At 45.8% G+C, this 16,794-nt stretch overlaps 1 protein-coding gene across 11 annotated transcripts in view; it reads left to right on the top strand.

Annotated features, from left to right (window-relative positions):
• The window catches only part of SYNE2 (spectrin repeat containing nuclear envelope protein 2), a 289,020-nt gene that overhangs the window by 122,763 nt on the left and 149,463 nt on the right, over positions 1 to 16,794 (top strand). For all 11 annotated transcript variants that reach the window (XM_044435616.1, XM_044435614.1, XM_044435613.1 and 8 more), the window contains 7 exons: positions 581 to 890; positions 2,569 to 2,688; positions 3,349 to 3,708; positions 5,076 to 5,216; positions 5,971 to 6,231; positions 9,211 to 9,369; positions 11,404 to 11,672. In XM_044435616.1, coding sequence (XP_044291551.1) covers positions 581 to 890; positions 2,569 to 2,688; positions 3,349 to 3,708; positions 5,076 to 5,216; positions 5,971 to 6,231; positions 9,211 to 9,369; positions 11,404 to 11,672 — 1,620 coding nt within the window. The remainder of the gene's footprint in view (positions 1 to 580; positions 891 to 2,568; positions 2,689 to 3,348; positions 3,709 to 5,075; positions 5,217 to 5,970; positions 6,232 to 9,210; positions 9,370 to 11,403; positions 11,673 to 16,794) is intronic.

Below are 16,794 nucleotides of genomic sequence, written 5' to 3'. Positions count from 1 at the left end.
GGTTCTCCTCCTTTTGGCCTCACCAAGGCACTCCCTATCCTGTTCTTTTTTTTCCTGCTGACAGCAACTGCCCCGTGTTTTTTTTATTTTGTACCTGACTGGGGCCCTGAGACATTCTTGGACTTAAAAGACGGTGCTAGGAGCCAGAACTCCAGTTTGCAGTACGCCTGCCCCATTAATTAACAATCTTGTAAGAAATTAGAATAGTCCAAACAATAAAATAAAAATAGGAAGGGCAGCGAGCCTGGAGAGCAGCATGCTGGCTGGGGATGATGGCAGTTGCAGTGAGCTGCAACTCCATCTGGAGAGAACCAGGTAGGGGAAACGTGTCTTATAGTTTGCGCTCCTTCTTTCCCTCTCCTCCCTTCTTCTTCTCCGTACCCATATCTATCTTACCAACTTAGGACTCCACCACTCTTGTGAGAAATGTTGGCTTTTAGCTCCCATAAAGCTCATGCTACAATAGGTAAGATCCTTCTTTAAGGAGCTAGGACAAGATGCTTGGTCGTTCACAGTTGGCCTGCTTGTTACAGTAAACCATGAATTCATAACTTGGGTTGGGTCGTTTTTCCTCCCGTAGGCACCAAGAATCATCCCAGCCACAACAGGAGCCAGACAGGCAAAAAGTCGACAGTCCAACTATGGTGTTGTGGGAACCGGGCAACCAGACTCGGGACTTCAGCCTCGCTTTTCAACCTGGCTCATCCGAGGAGCCCAGCCAGTTTACAGATTCTGCTGCCCTCCTGCAGGAAACGGAGGGCTTAACCCTCCTGGTGAACGAATTAGCAAGGCAGCACAGTTCTTTTGGCCTCTGCCCTGGCAGCTCCGTGACTGAGGAATCACAGAGGGCCTTGCAGCATCTCCATGAAAGTCTCTGCAGCCGGTTGCAGGTGGGTGCTGCGCCAGCCTCTTGGCTTTAAAGATTCAAAGCGGAATCCCGTAAGGTCGCACTTTGCGTCTTCATTGGTCCGTGGGGTGGGTCTGATGCACAAAAATCATTTTAGGAAGGGGCAGCAATGCCCCTGGGCTATTCCATTGTAGGCTTCCGGTTGGGTGTGTGTATATACCGAAGTGGGTGAGATGTTTCCCATTTGAATAGTCTTCCACAGTAAAAGAAAATTCAGATCTATGGGAGAAGGATTCCCTTTCTCTTGCCGTGCTAGTTCTAATATTCCTCAAAGTTTCTTCACACAAAAGCATTTAATCATGTGAAACACCCCGTTCACCCCCAGCTGCAGACTGAAATGGTTCAGTCTGGGAACCACTTTGTCATCGCTCCATGTGAAACGGTCCATCGGCGTCTTCTGTACATGAGGGAAAGACCTGACCTTTCTCTAGGGGTACAATTGTATTCACTCCACTTCTGATTACATGTTCCGAGGACTGGGCCAGTAATTGGTCTATTTTAAACTCCCGAATATAGTTAATGCAGACACGACAAGGAAAACATTTTTAATGCATATTTTTTAATTGAGCTGGATGCAAGCTTGGAACAATTTGGTGGGATCTTTTCTGTCTTTCCCATGATGAGAGACAGATTTAAAGGTGCCTTTAACTGTCACTCACAGTGCAATCCTGCGTGCCTTTACTCAGAAGTCAACCCCACTGCGTTCGATGGGGATTGACTTCCTAACCCCAACCCCATAAGAACGTGGGAAGTCACCGCATAGCAACGTAGACTGTGGGTCCATCCGGTTCCGTCATGTCCACACTAACTGTAGGATTTCAGGCCAGGGTTTTTCCCCAGCTCTACAGGGATTGATCTGGGCATCACAGGCCACATTTCCTCCCCCTGACAATCACCACCCCAGAGCCATTCTCAGCAAAACCCTCTTAACTGTTTCTGCACCTGAATCATCCAGTCAAGTCTCTGAGCATACACAAAGCAGCTTTTTGAACCCAACCTAGCAATTCCTTCCCCAGACCCTCCTTGCGGACATGCTTGTGACCCAACCCATCACAGCCTCTGATGCAGCACCAGCACAAAAAGCCGCGCAATAAACATACAATACTTCTCATTCTTAAACTATTAAAAGGCAGGAGCCCAAGATACAGAATACATAACGTCTTTTAAATTATCTTAACAACTAAAATATCTGGTCAATAGAAAGGTCTTCACCTGGCACTGAAGAGACTAGAGAGAAGGTACCAGGTGCAATTCTTTGCGGAGCTGATTCTAGAGTTGGGGTGCCACCGCTGAGAAGGCCCTTCTTCTTGCAGCCACCCTCCTCATTTGTTTCAGAGGGGTTTCTCTGAGAGGGATGTCCAATGACAACCTAGCCCAGGTAGGCACATTTGGGAGGAGGTGCTTCTTTATATAACCTGGTCTCGAGCCGTCCCTTTGTCACCAATACAACTTGGACTCTCCTCCACCCTCTCCCTAGCATTTCTGAGTGTGGGAGGCAGCTTGCGGCAAGGCCTAGGGCATGAGGAAGAAAGAACTCTGGGCGCTTTAGCTTCTGGCAAAAATGTTTTGGAATGGTCCGCAGTTCTGGACTTCCCTGTGGGCAAGATTTGCCAGGCATGTGTCCGTGTGGCGCTGACGGGTGGGCACTGCTTGCTTTCCAGAACATGTCACAGCTCTTGGAAGGACACGCCAGGGAACGCCGACGCTGTGAAGAGCTTGCAGCTCGCTTGCGGGCCACCCTCCAGGAGCCCCCGGAGACTGCCGAGGCAGCGCAAAAGCAGGTCAGCTGAGGACAGACTTGTAATCTATTACAAAATGCCAGTTTCTTCTGCAGGGTATGCATTGGGGGAGGGGGCTGAGAAACATAGGGCCATATTTCATCTGCCCAGTGTGATTTTTTGAGGTTTTGCCTTTGAAAATGTCGAGTTTTTGAAAACATGGGTTCCCGCACTGCTCCCAAATGCTCATTTGATGGTTTCGGATGTTGCAAGTTGCAACCTTTTCAAATGTGTGTGTGTTAAATCCGCTCAGGACAACTTTACTAAGCAGCTGCAACAGGAACTTTTCTAGGCTCCACCGGAGTCATTGAACATTCCAGAGATCCGATAGCTGCACTCCATTCGGGATCATCCCTGGAAAAACCAACTTGTCAATCAGAGATACGCGTTCTGAAGCAACTTGCTCCAGCACTGCATCTTGTGCCTCTGGGTTAGCACCAAGGCATGTGTAGAACCCTGCAGAGGTGACCCATTCGTTTCTTGCATTGCAGGCAAGGAACATTCCACTTTCTAGAAATGAATGGGAATCCCTGTGCATTCCATGAGCCTTTTGGTGTAATGGTTTTATTGATTCACTTCTGGTATTTGCAGCATTCTCAGAGATGGCAACAGCTCCGGGAGTCGCCAACATCCCGTAACTGTTCTTGTTTGTCTTCCCTTAAGGTACAACAAGAAGCTCTTTGTCAAAGTGAAGGCACTTTACAGGAGATTGTGGCACTGGTGGATTCTGTCAGGCAGAAGATCTCCCCATCAGAGCAGGCATGTGTTAAGGATAAAGTGGACGTGCCACAGACAAGACACAAGAAGCGTCTTAAAACTAAACACAGACATGTGGAGCAGGAAGCTGAGAACAGCCAGGGCAACCTGGTTAAGCAGAACCAAGTCTCTTCCGATGATGGGCAAAGCCAAAAGGAGGTTGATGAAACGACAGCCACAGGGAAACCGATAAGTGCTGGTGTTCCCTTTGCTGCCAAAGAAATCAGCACGATGGACATACTGGAAGGATGCAAGAAAGGAAGACGTGTAAGTGTCGTGGGGTGCAGCAGCACGTTTGGTGTGGCCAATGGGAAAGCAAAATCCAAACAGCTGTTTTGCTGGCTAGAGGAAACAGATGTAGGCATTTATACGGTAGATTCTGAGTTGCCTTCCAACCCAACGAGTTGACTTGCAGTGTAAACCAATAAAAGTTATCAAAATTATTAACCGGGCAAAATTAATATCAGGAGACCAATGATGCCTTAAAAATAGAGAGTGGAGGTTATTCATGTAAAGATCACTCAAAAGCTGGGGTATCAGAAAGTTTCAGCAGCTTGATGAAAACTAAATGAAGAAGAACTCAGCCTAACCTCCTCATGGAAAGAGCGCCACAGTGGAGGGGCAGGCTTGGAGGACTCCCAAACCCATATTTCCAGCAACCAGGATGATGGGTCAAGAGGAGCAAAGGCCATATTTGCCTCCTAATGTGGGTTTTTATAGCAAGTTATTTCACACTGCTGCTTCCCCTTACTCTCACGTGAATCTGTTTGAATATTGAGTTTGTTTATTTATTAGATTTATCTCCTGCTTTTTTCTTACACCAAACTCAAAGTGGCTTATGTCATTCTCCTCATCCTGACTCAAAGTTATTATTCTGCGCCATTGGCTATGTTGGCTAGAGCTGATGGGGGCCATGGGATCTGCTCCCCAGAGAGGTCTGCCTGGCACTGACCTTATACTTCTACCAGCGCCAGGTTAAGACCTTTTCATTTAGCCAACCTTTCCATAAGCAAATAAGGATTTTAGATATTTTAAGATCCGTCCACAGTCACACTGTTTTTCTTTTTTCTCTTCCTCCTTTTCTGTAGTTTTACGAAATGTTTGGTTTATGTTTGTTTATTATTTATTGTTTTAATCACTATATTATTCTATTATCATAGTATTATTTATGATTGTAAGCCGTCCTGAGCCTTTCGGAAAGGGCGGGATTAAAATGTTTACAATAAACAAATAAATAAAGGGTGAAAACAACTGGAAGATCACAGATTGATAGATTGATTCAATTTATATCCCACCTCTTTCTTTTTTTAAAGAACTCAGAGTGGCTTACATCATTCTCCTCCTTCTGCTCTCAGTCTTATCCCCACAACAACAACCCTGTGTGGTAGGTTTGTGCTGAGCATCTGTGACTGGCCCAAAGTCTCCCAGTTGGCTCTTTGCCCAAGCGGGGACTAGAACCCGGATCCTCCGAGTCCCAGTCCCAGGCTCTTGACCACTGCACCGTGCTGGATCTTTGATCTTTAGGGGTGTTCTCTGTGTGTAGTTGTCTGCACAGAGAACTTCTTTGCCAGTCGAAATCGTCCAGCTCCGTATGCCAGTCCTTCATTGACTTAATTATTGCATTTTCCTATCAGAAGCAGGAAAAGTCCCTCACCATGAAAGATCAGATGGATGGAGAAGCACCACAAATTTTCCAGGAAGTGCTGACAAGGAACGAGCAGTCGCCAAGATCTGCATCGGCTGAATCTATGGAGGAACCATCTTCAACTTTTGAGGTAACTTTTTTGCTCCCTAACAAGCTTCTTTTTTAAATGTGCCACAGAATTATTTGGAAAACTTCTCATGAACCTCAGCCATGGAAGGACATGTCTATCTGGAGAACTGCAGAAGGGTGGCCTGCAGGCTGGAGATCCAGTGCTGGTGTCCTAAGCTTTGCATGATTCCAGAGTCTTAATTTCAAGCCCCCAGGACTCCAGACCAGCCTTTCCCAACCTGCTGGCCTTCAGAGACATTTGGACTACAACTCCCAGAATTCCCACCCAGCAGGGCCATTGACTGGAAATTCTGGGTGTTGCAGTCCAAACATGTCTGGAAAGCACAAGGCTGGGGAAGGCTGGTCTAGACTAAGAGTCTTCTAACTCATCTTGTATGGCAGCTATTAGGGCTTTCTAACACACGGATTCTATATGCATTGATGCCAAAAGGAATTGTGGGGTCTCTCCTCCTTTTACTACAATCCTGTTATTGGACTGCCCAGGGAATTGCCAAACTGACTGCCTCTTGCAAGCGCTCTAAGGGACACCCTCCATCCTACGTATTAGAAATGGCAAGATTCCGCTGCATCAATTTGCTTTTCTCTGGCCTTTATCACCCCTTTGTTCTATTCTTTCCTCTATAAGTTCTTCTATTAAGAAAGCAATTGACATTTCAACAACTTTTGTCCTGAAAAGGTGACATTTTTTCCTGTCTCTCCCCTCCCCTCCCCACCCCTCCCCACCCCACCCTGCTCATCCCACATCCATTTGTCAGGGGCTGAAAGGCAGTTTGATTGAAGCCCACAATTTCCCAGGCTCGACAAGGCAGAGTAGAAAGCAGCTACAGAAATCCGGACAAATGCCGGCGGACGACGATCTTCTTGATGAGCTTCAGCAGCGGCAGCCAAGCTATCAAAAGAAATTGCCAGCGACGTGGGGCTGGTCAGAAATGCCTCAATCTACTGGGCCGTTGATGAATGGCAAAGGGACTGACCCTGTTCTTTCCTCCATTACGCACCCATTGCCAGAAAGCAAGGTAATAACCCCTGTTGTCAGACAACTTCATTGAAGGACATTATTAAGAGCTATTACTGAACACCGGTGGCTCTTCAGCTGATACAGCCATTTATCCATAATGTGGGCAACCTCATGCTTTTTCTCTTCTGTTTCTGGTAGAGAAGCAGTGCAGCTGTGCCACCAGTAAGTCTGGCTTAATCTGGTATCTTAATATCACCTGGTTTAATAGATGTCCCATACAATAAACTTCTCTCTGTTGTTAAATTAACGGGATCATTATAGACCTTTGATATTGCTCTCCAAGGGTCTCTTGCTTTCTTCTTCTTCTTCTGATCTTCTCCATGTTTGAACTTGAGACAGAGCATTCTCCTTAGTTTCATCAAGGGACAGTGTGGTGTAGTGATTAGAGCTCCCATTAGCCTTGCTTCCTGGAAGTTATGGGAGTTGTGATCCCAACCCCTGTTGAGAATGCCAGGTTGCTTGATAATCGATGCCATGAACTTCACCTTATCTTAGGAGGAAGATGAATGCTGAAGTTGGGTGTTGCATATCCTGAAAATGAAACATGTTGTCACATCAGCCCATACCGTCCATTTTCACAGTGTCGCTCTCTTACAACTGCCCCAGCTGCTACTGGAGGGGCATGGTCATCATCTCCCAGGAGCAGCTGCTCACTCCTCACTGGCAGTGCCTGTAGTGGAGAGAGGATGTTGGAAGGAAAGACGTGTGATGAGGCTGCCTCCCAATCCGATGTTCCCGGGCAGGAGCAGTACTTGTGTGGGAAGTAACCATGTAATTGGTCTGCCTGGTGTGGACTCTGGACATACCCAATGCCAGAGCTGCATGGGAAGCAGGTGAATGGAATTGTCAACCAGAGCAATCAGGAGACATTTCGAGTAGGCTTCAAAACCCCCGCTGGAATCCTGCCTTGATCAAAAAGGGCAGGTGTGGCAAAGAGAGAACAATGTGACTGTCCAAGGATGGATTACTTCCCAGCCATCCGAGACGCCCAGATGCAGTTTAACTTGGCTTGGAGTACTAAGAAGCTTCCGTTTAGCCTGAAGTGCTTGATCCTGCCTAATCTTGGCAGCTAAGCAGGGTTGGGTGTGGTTGAAATCTGGATGGGTGACTTTGTGGTGCACAGCCCAGAGAAGTTTGAATACAGGCAGTACAGAATGCAATGTAGGAATACTAAGAAGAAGAAGAGGAGTCACTCTTGGGACCACAGCTCTGCAGGCAGAAGGAGGGGTCCGTCTGCTCTGGACTCTTTGCTTTTGGTTGAATAGACAGTGCAGATGCTGCTTTAAGCATCGCTGTAGCTGTGCAGAGATCAGCTCCAACATGACTGGGATTGCACTGAAGTGAGCCAGTTGCACCAGATAGCAAACCTGTGTGTGTATAAACCACATAACCTGCATGAACACCCTGGGAAGGACCACCCGCAGGCTGGTCCCTGTCTGTTTGGTTGGATCCTGTCTTTGCTCATGGGAGCCATGCATGGAGAAATGGTTGAGACATGGACAGGGTAATGTTTGAGGTGTGAAAGCCAAATGGATCATCACTGGTCTGGCATCTGCAGCATCTTGGAGTTTGGACTCCTTTGTTGGAGTCCGTTCTGCTGCTCTGAGCTGTGAGCTTAGCATCCCCACCATCCTGGCACTTCCAGATTTGATGCCAAGTCCATTGGCACAAATACAAATGTCCATCCAACACCCTTTGATTGATTGATTGATTGATTGATTATTTATTTATTAAACGCTTTTGTATGCCATCCTGTTATACAAGATCTCAGGATGGCCTACAATATTTAAAAAGACAATTATGTGCCTTTTCTCTGCTTTTTCTGTCAATTATGTGCTTTTCTCCCCAAAGGCATTTAATTGCCTCAGGGTCCTGGTTCTTAAAGGAACACCCAGCACCAGTTTGACATTTTCTTCTCTTCTGGCCTCCTGGATGTTTCTGGAAGACTAAAACATCCCCCTCTTCCTTCGAGAGCTTGGTAGAAAATTTATGGCTCCCTTGAAACTGTATTCTTTAGCAACCATTCCTCAAATGCATAATAATAAATACATTAAGCTCCTGCTTTATTTTGTGTAATCAGTTAATATGTTAATGGGAAAAGCAATACATTAACAACCCTTAGCAGACTGGCAAATGGGAACAAGCAATTTAATTCAATTTCTTTGTTCCTTTCTTTGGTTTTATGACCAGTTTAGATAGAATTCCCTGCTTAGCCTTTTAACAGCTGGCTGTGCTTTTATGTGCTTCGCAGCTTGGAGAGTTTTTAAAGAGAGAACCTAAAGTATCTGCTTAAATTGATAAAAATTGCTGTAATGGCATGATCAGAGAAGCTGGACATCTGGCATAGATAAGTTGAATTTTGGATCTGGACAGGAAGACATTCCTTTCTTTCTTAACATTTTCTTCCTTCTTACCCTTGGATCGTTATTGTTGGGAGCTGGAATATACCTTTCACATCTTTCACGAATGTTTTTCATTGTCTGGGATGTTTAGGTTGCAAATCTATGCACGTTTACCTAGGAATAAGTCCCATTAATTCAACGGAGCTTAATCCTAATTAAGCCACCCGTAAGATTGCACTTACTTACTGATATTCTGTTCACATGGCACCAGTCCAACAAGATGTCCAAGAAGGCATGCAGGCTGTGTGCACTAAAACTATTAGTCATCATGGGTTCCTAGGCAGATTAGAAATGCAAATAAATTACTGTTTTAAAATAGCAGTAAATAAATGTGACAAGGCTAGTATATAACAGGTAAGTAGCAGTAAGTCAAGATTTAAAAAACAGCTCCTTCATGAATGAAGATTTTGGTAAGCATTTCATGTTCATGTAGCATTTTGGAGAGATCAAACTACCCTGCCTATATGTCCTTTTTTAAAAATGTAACTTCTGGACAAATCTTATAGGCAGAACCAGTTGTTTCACCAGTTCGAAAGATCAGTCTGCTGACTGCGGCAATCCCTTTGTGTTTCCAGGGCCCAGAGGTAGAAACCGTTTCCCAGAAGGGCCTGCTTCCATCTGAAGACCAAGCAATTTTGGAATATGCCGAGGTGGAAAAGAAGATCAATGAGATGAAAGTCTGGGCTGCAGAGTTAGATATTGTGTTGCTGAATGATCAGCTGAGAGAAATCGAGGTATGGAAACAGCCTCCTTAAGCCACACATCCTGCACTGCTGTTTTGCGATTTGTGGAGCAGGTGCTCAGTCTGCTGCAGGGCTTCCTGGCCTTCCTGGAGGGTGCTTTGGAAGACACCCAGTTCGAGGAAGAATCGATCCTGGGGTCTGTTGCCAAATGTCGGAGCAAATGCAGTTGCAATATTCCTGTAGGTTTTTCTTCTAAGCGTGAGCCCAGTTTTCTCCCAGCTTTGCTGTGTAAAAGGCAGACATATATACTAGCAAATCAACTCTGGGTGGTTTGTTAGTCCTGTGCCTCAGTCTTGTCTGTTGATTTAAACAATCATTTGTTGCTTCTTTCGAAGAAAAATAAATCGGTTACTCTTGAGAGCTGTGGAGAAGCTGAAGGGACAGTGCCAGCCGATCTTCAGCAGGTTTCTGCTGCAAAAATGACAACCGGCTTTTATCTGAACTCAGACTGGTCCATCTGAGGAGAATGCCATGGCTGCGCTTCCGTAGCTGCCCTGCTACTCAAATTACATTACACCTGAATGCCCCCTAAGCAGGTCTTCTCACGCTTTGTGATCCACAGCATCCTGCCCTTACTGCAGTTGGGTCCCACCCAATGGTGTCATTTCACTGGTGGAACGGTGCAGTCGGCAGAATCGGACGTGGGTGATGCTGCCCCCGTCAAGGCCCTCTTAATATCTGCTCCGGATGGTTGGAAAAGTTCTGGAGAAGATTTTCAGGAAACGTTCTGGAGGAAGGCCAGTGTGGGGAGAGTGTTGGAGTGGGGACCAGGGCGATCTGGGTTCTGGTCCCCCATCAACCTTGAAGCTCACTGGGTGACTTTGGGCCCATCACTCACTCTCAGCCCAGCCCACCTCACAGGGTTGCTGTTGAGGGGGTGAAAAGGAGTGGAGGAAGGCTGCAGAAGCAGCGTTTGGCTCCTCACAAGAGGGAAATGTGATGCAATAATAAGAATAATTGCGATTATTATATAATAATATTGAGTGGGAAGGAGAGAAGGAGAAATCTACTAATGCAAGATTGGATGTAATAAATGTAACTTTATTATTTAGCATTATGTAAATGACAAGCAAATCGGGATCTGTCTTCTCTCATACACAGCTGCAGTGCATTTTGGGATACTGTGTATAGTTCTGGTTTTCTCTGCTCTGCTAGAACAAGGGAAGGGAAGGGAAGGAAAAGGACCTAAAATGTTCAAGGAGCTTGAGCATCGATCCTGTAGGGAAAGGACATTATTGTTTGGGGCTTTTTACTTTAGAGACAAGACTAAGGGAGCATATTTTAGAGTAGCCTTTCCTAAACTGGATTCCTTCAGATGTGTTGGCCTGCAGTTCCCATCCAGCATGGGTCAGGGATGATGGGAGCTAGTCTGAAACACAAGGGGGGACCAGTTTGAGGAAGGCTGGGTGAGTATTGGTCTATGGTTTGTAGGCCATGAGTAGATACAGAGAGAGTTCTCCCTCCCCCCCCACACACACACACACACAATCTGCTAGAACTCAGCGTCACCAAATGAATTTGCTTGGCAGTAGGTTCTGGGCATGCAAGAAAAGTGCTTCTTCCCACATGCAAAATTAATGCATGGCATTTGTTGCCGCAAGAGGTGACAAGGTTCATCCGCTGAGATGCCTGGAGCACAGGTCCCTCAGTGGCTACTTGCCATAATAGGAAGCCTCCATTCCGAAAAGGAGAACATTGAAGGACAAGGTGCAGGGAGGCAGACCAACAGACTGGGCTTTTGCTGTCTTCTCATCCTGCTTGTGGACTTCCAGGAAATATCCGCCTGGAAATGGCAGGCTGGGTTAAGAACATAGGAAGAATTGTGCTGGATGAGGCAAGGGTGTATCTAGCGCAGCATCCAGCTCCTGTTCAGGCCTGTTCATCCTTGTTGCCTGTGTGAAGTCCAGAGGTCAGACATGAGCTTCTGCTCATGTCCCCCAGCAAAGGAGATGCTGTCCCGCTGGACCTTGCTCTCATCCAGAAGAACTTTCCTTACGTTCTTCTTTTTCTGGTTTTCTGTTGTAGAATTTGAGCACACTGCTGGAAAAGCACGAAGCCAAAGCTTTTCCATCGAAGCAAGGAGAGCACCTGGCTGCTGCAGAAGAAAGCAAACGGGATCTGGCAGATGCCCCCAGGGTGGCACCTCCAGGCTGGGACACACTCATGCAGGATCTGACAGCTGTCAAGGAGGCCAAGCAGGCTCAGGTTCGTTCACTGAAGAGCTACCAGGAAGGCCTCGCTGCCGTCCAATCTGCACTGAAGCATTTATCGTCAGAAAAAGAGAACATTAAAATGTGAGTATGTGGGTCAGGTTTATACAGAGGCTGGGCTCACATTTCCGATCTAATTCCTGAACAGAGTCACTCCAACTTTGCAATGGGGCAACCCTAAGCAGATCCTTCCTCCTCCTGCTCCTCCTCCTCCTCCTCCTCTTGGCTCAACAATACTGCAAGTGAGAAGGATCTTGGAATTGTTGTAGATCACATGCAATGTGATGTGGCTGCAAAAAGGGCACCTGCTATTTTGAGCTGCATTAGCAGAAGTATCACTTCCTGTGAAATTCCCCTATATGCAGAGCTAGTTATGCCTCATCTGGAGTCCTGTGTCCAATCCTGAGCACCACAGTTGAAGAAAGATACAGACAAGCTGGAAGGGGTTCAGAGGGGGCAGCAAGGATGATCTGAGGACTTGAAACAAAGTCCTGTGAGGAGAGATTGAAAGAACTGGGCATGTTTAGCCTTGAGAAGAAAAGAGGGGGGGGGGCGATATGAAAGCACTCTACAAGTACTTGAAAGCCTGTCACAAAGAGGAACCATCACGATCTTTCTCGATCATCCCAGAGTGCAGGACGCAGAAGAATGGTCTCAAGTTACAGAAAGCCAGATTCTAACTAGATATCAGGAAAAAGTTCCAGACTGTTAGAACAGCACGACAATGGAACCAATTACCCTGGGAGGTTGTGGGCTCTCCCACACTAGATGTAATTGGATAGCCATCTGAGAGGGATGATTTAACTTGATATCTTGCAGAGAGTTGGATCCAGTGGTCTTCTGGCCCCTTCCAGCTCTACTATTCTGTGATTCTATGAGTGTAGCAACAATAGGACTGTTGCTTTAATTTCCCATTCAAACAAAGTGATGCTCAGGGTATTGCAACAAGACTATTGCCCAGTAAAGCTGGATTCTGGAAAAGGAGGCATTTGAGATCATTTTGCAAGTACTTGTCGGCTACTGGAACTCGCCAAAGAAACTCAGCAGAAGATTGCTCTGTGCTTTATAGGCTACAGGAAAGCTTTTGGTCACAAGATGCTCTGGATGGTCCTGGAAGAAATACATCTGCCTTAGCAGTTGATCATCCTGATGTGTAACCTGTATCATGATCAAAAAGCTACTGTTAAGACAGAATGTGGAGAAACGGAAGGGCTTCCTATAGGCAAAGGCATCAGACAAGGGTGTATTTTATCTCCCTATCTATTCAATCTGTATGCAGAATAAGACATAAGGAAAGCTGGATTAGGATCAGAAAAATGAATGGAAATTGGTGAAAGGTCCATCACTAAAGCTATGCAGATGATACCATCTTACTGACAGAAAGCAGCAGTGAAGGACCTATCAAAGATCATCAAGTGTAAGGATGTTTCACTGGAAACCAAGGTGGAGATCATCCACACTATTGTATTCTCCATGTATGGCTGTGAAAGCTGGGCAGTGAAGAAAGCTGGCAGGAAGAAAACGGATGCGTTGGAAACATGGTGCTGGAAAAAAGACTTGGGAATACCCTGGACTAATGGAAATATGGAGAAATGGGCTTCCAATCAAATCAAGCCAGACCCTGCCTTGGAAGAAGCAGTGCTATGCTGAACTTGTGCTACTTCAGGCACATCACAAAAAAGCAAGACCCCTTGGAGAAGACTATCATGTAAAGGAAAGTTGAAGGCAGAAGAAGAGGAAGGCTTCCTCGACCTCTAGAGCTGAGGAGGACTGTCACAGCAGGACATTTTGGAAGATACTCTTTTATCAGGTCACCAGAAGTCAGAGATGACCTGATGACCAGAGGCACAGAACAACAAGAATGACCAAGGTTTTGTAGACTGGAGTTCACATCGTCAGTTGCGCCAAAGCTTATGCCTTCATAAATGTGGTAACATCAAGGATGCCTCAAGTTCTTCCTGAAGCCCAGACTAAAATGGTCACTATCTGGACATTCCGGCAAAGAGGAGTCCACCATCTTTTGATCTCTTCTGTTCCATTGCTGATCAGCATGTACCCCAAGAAATTATACTCGCCATTCTCCTGTGGTTACATGTTAAAGGGGAGCTTCAGTAGGGGGAAACAGTTGGCTTTCCAAGGGAAGTTGCTTCCTGTTACCAAAGCGGAAACTCTGATTAGCTTCTGAGAAAATCCCAGGTGTCTGTGGAACACAGTTTGAGACATAGTGATCTAGAACATTTCAGAAGACCTTGGTTGGGAGAGAGGCAGCCTTACATGGGAGGTGGTTTATTAGATCAAGTTGACCTCCCCTTGTCTATTTGATGTTTGTTTTCCTGCCATTTATTCCAGCTTTCTGGAAAAGGGATGCAACACAGAGAGTCCACCATGAGGATGCTTTGAAAAATTTAGCTTGTTTTGCAAACTAGCCATCAGATGATTTTAATGCTAAAAGAAATTCCAGGCATTTCAAATTAGGTTTTACGTATTTATTTAGCAATGTAGGCACTTGAACAATAACAATGGACTGCATGAATTGGAACATATTTTTGTAATGATTGCTTGACCCAAGTGGATGGAATAAAATAAACTGAATGGTTAAATGGTTTTCAAAGCTTTAATAAGCAGTGTGGCATTCACAGTGGATATGAAATTACATGAATTGCTCTTGCAATAGATGTTTTGTCATATGTTTGCTCCTCAATTAACAGAAAGGTCAGTCTGCCAGGTCACTTTGAGCTTCCCTAATATACTCCTTATTAAAGTATATTGCTCTGTGAGCCAAAATTGTGTGACTTTGCTCAATGTGATGTAGCTCCTTGTTTATTGCAGCCCATAATATGAAAGGCAATGGGCTGTTGCTCCCGGAAAGGGCATGCAAACAGAGCCCTTCTGAGTCTTTCCAACCAGATCTAGTCCAGCATTATGCTTCCCCGTCTTAACTACCATATTTCCCTGAAAATAAGGCCGGGTCTTATATTAATTTTTGCTCCAAAAGACGCATTAGGGCTTATTTTCAGGCGATAGCTTATTTTTTCATGTACAATAATCTACATTTATTCATGTACAAAAATCTACATGTATTCAAATACAGTCATGCCATCTTCTTCTGGAACATCGTCATAAAACTCCAAACCCCGAATTGTGTTGCAATGGACGTACTAAATGCGTCCGTCTGGCTGATGATCTTAAATGGGGCTTATTTTGGGGTAGGGCTTATATTACGAGCATTGTGAAAAATCATGCTAGGGCTTATTTTCTGGTTAGGTCTTATTTTTGGGGAAACTGGGTATGTGGTCTAGTTTGTACCATGAGAGAGAGCACGCTACTTCCCTCTGCCTGTTTCTTCATCGCATGCATAATGTAGTAAAATGTATAAGCCCCCCGATGCGTGGCACTGCAGGCCCCATGATTCCCAGCCACCCGATTTTTAAAAGTAATAGATTTTGTGGGTAGTGGTTAGCAGGGCTTTTTTGGTCATAGAATGCAACGGAACAGCGTTCCGGCACCTTTTTTTGATGGATTTTTCCATCAGATTTCTCCAAGTGATTTTGAATCGCCCTGTCGAGTGTAGCAGGTCGGCGGCAAAAATCATTAAAATGGTGCCTGTGGGCTGCTTGTGTGTCGGCGCCGATTGTGAGGGCGCTGCTCAGCTTGGGATGCTGCTCAGCTTGGGATCGGTCATGCGGTCGCGTGCAGAGTGCTTAGTGCTGGCGGCAACCATTATGTTTATGTGTGTGTAGAGTGACTGGCTACGTGCAAAAGGTAAATAAGTTCTTTATTTCAAAAAAGTTGGTGAATTGAAAATCTTTTTTAGTGTAAAAGTGTGACCCCAAGACGTGAGTTCTGGCACTTTTTTTTTTTTTTTTTTTTACAAAAAAAGCACTGGTGGTTCGAGTGTTGGACTGGGGAACTGGCCGATCCAGGTTGAGTGCCCATGAGTTGGGAATGAAAGGGGCTGTTGTTCTTGTTTGGACTGATCAGACAAGGAGGAGAATTGACTCTGGGAACTGGCGCCCCCAGATTTTGAGATGAGAGAAATGGAGGGGCTTATCTCAAGGCGGCCCTCTCCAGGTGGTCTCTGGGAATAGCCAGGATGTGCAGCTGCTCGGAGGGACCTGGGACAGGAGTTCCAGCATCCAGTTGAGCCTGGAACGACTCTTGACCCCACGGCGCAGTGTTGGGAGAGGAAGGATAGCCATTTAGAAGGGCTTCATACACCGAAGAGGCTTGCCTGCCTCCAAAAGGGCTCTCCCCAAAGGAGGGAGCCCAGGGCGACTCAAAAGGAGGGTTCTTGGAAGTAGTTGCTAGATTGGGTTCAATAAACCACTCTGTGCATGCTCAGAGACTCATTCTGTGGAGATTGTGCTCGCTGGATGTACTTTGGAGAAAAAATTGCTTTTGCAAAGTCTGTTGCTCTGAATGTGTGAAGAGGGAACCTCTCTCGGGACAGCACTTGGTCATGCAGCTCAGCTGGGTGACTTTGGGTCAGTCACTCACTCGCGTCCTCGCCCACCTCATAAGGCTGTTGTTCTGTGGATAGCAATAGAGTTGGAGAGAACTATGTAAACTGCCTTGGATTTCTTGCCAGAGGATAGTAGGCAGGATATAAATGCAATATAAGGCTTCAAGGCCTAAGCCTTTTTCAAATGGTGCACAAGATAAGAATAGCAATACAGCTTCCAAAAATACAGATCCGCTGAACACCGAGTTAGGTAGGCACATCAGCAGAACGAAGAGGCAGAGGCAGAGGGGAAACATAGAGCTGGGCATTCTGAGGAGACTGTGCTTTTAAAGGATGGACACCCTTTGAGGTTGCTACCCCTAGCGTACCCCCCTGGGTGCACATCCCACTGAACACTGTGGGGCTTGGTTCCAAGCAAATAGGATCACACCACTGACTGATTAGATGACCTGTTTAATTCTCTTGGGCAATCCTTTGTGGGCTGACTAATAAGACCCGGTGGACCAAGCAGGACTGCTGGATAAACATGCAAACAATCAGTCCACGTAAATGGGGAAGTCCTGATTTATCACTGTTGTAGTAAAAGCTTATGTGTAGAAGTGCCTTTTCTTCCTAAGGACGCTGGCTATACTTGCATGTTGAAATTGTGCACATCATGGCTGTGAAAGTTGTATTCTGTATAAAGTGGCTTTCTGATTTGTTAGTGCCTATCAAATATGCTTCTGAGTAGCTGTTTAGCAGGAA

The sequence above is a fragment of the Varanus komodoensis genome, unplaced genomic scaffold (assembly GCF_004798865.1).
Source record: "Varanus komodoensis strain SLA01 unplaced genomic scaffold, ASM479886v1 scaffold3, whole genome shotgun sequence".
In the NCBI taxonomy this organism is placed as follows: domain Eukaryota; kingdom Metazoa; phylum Chordata; class Lepidosauria; order Squamata; family Varanidae; genus Varanus; species Varanus komodoensis.
Note: the sequence above shows the minus strand (reverse complement) of the source record. Positions and strands in the feature narration are given on the sequence as shown.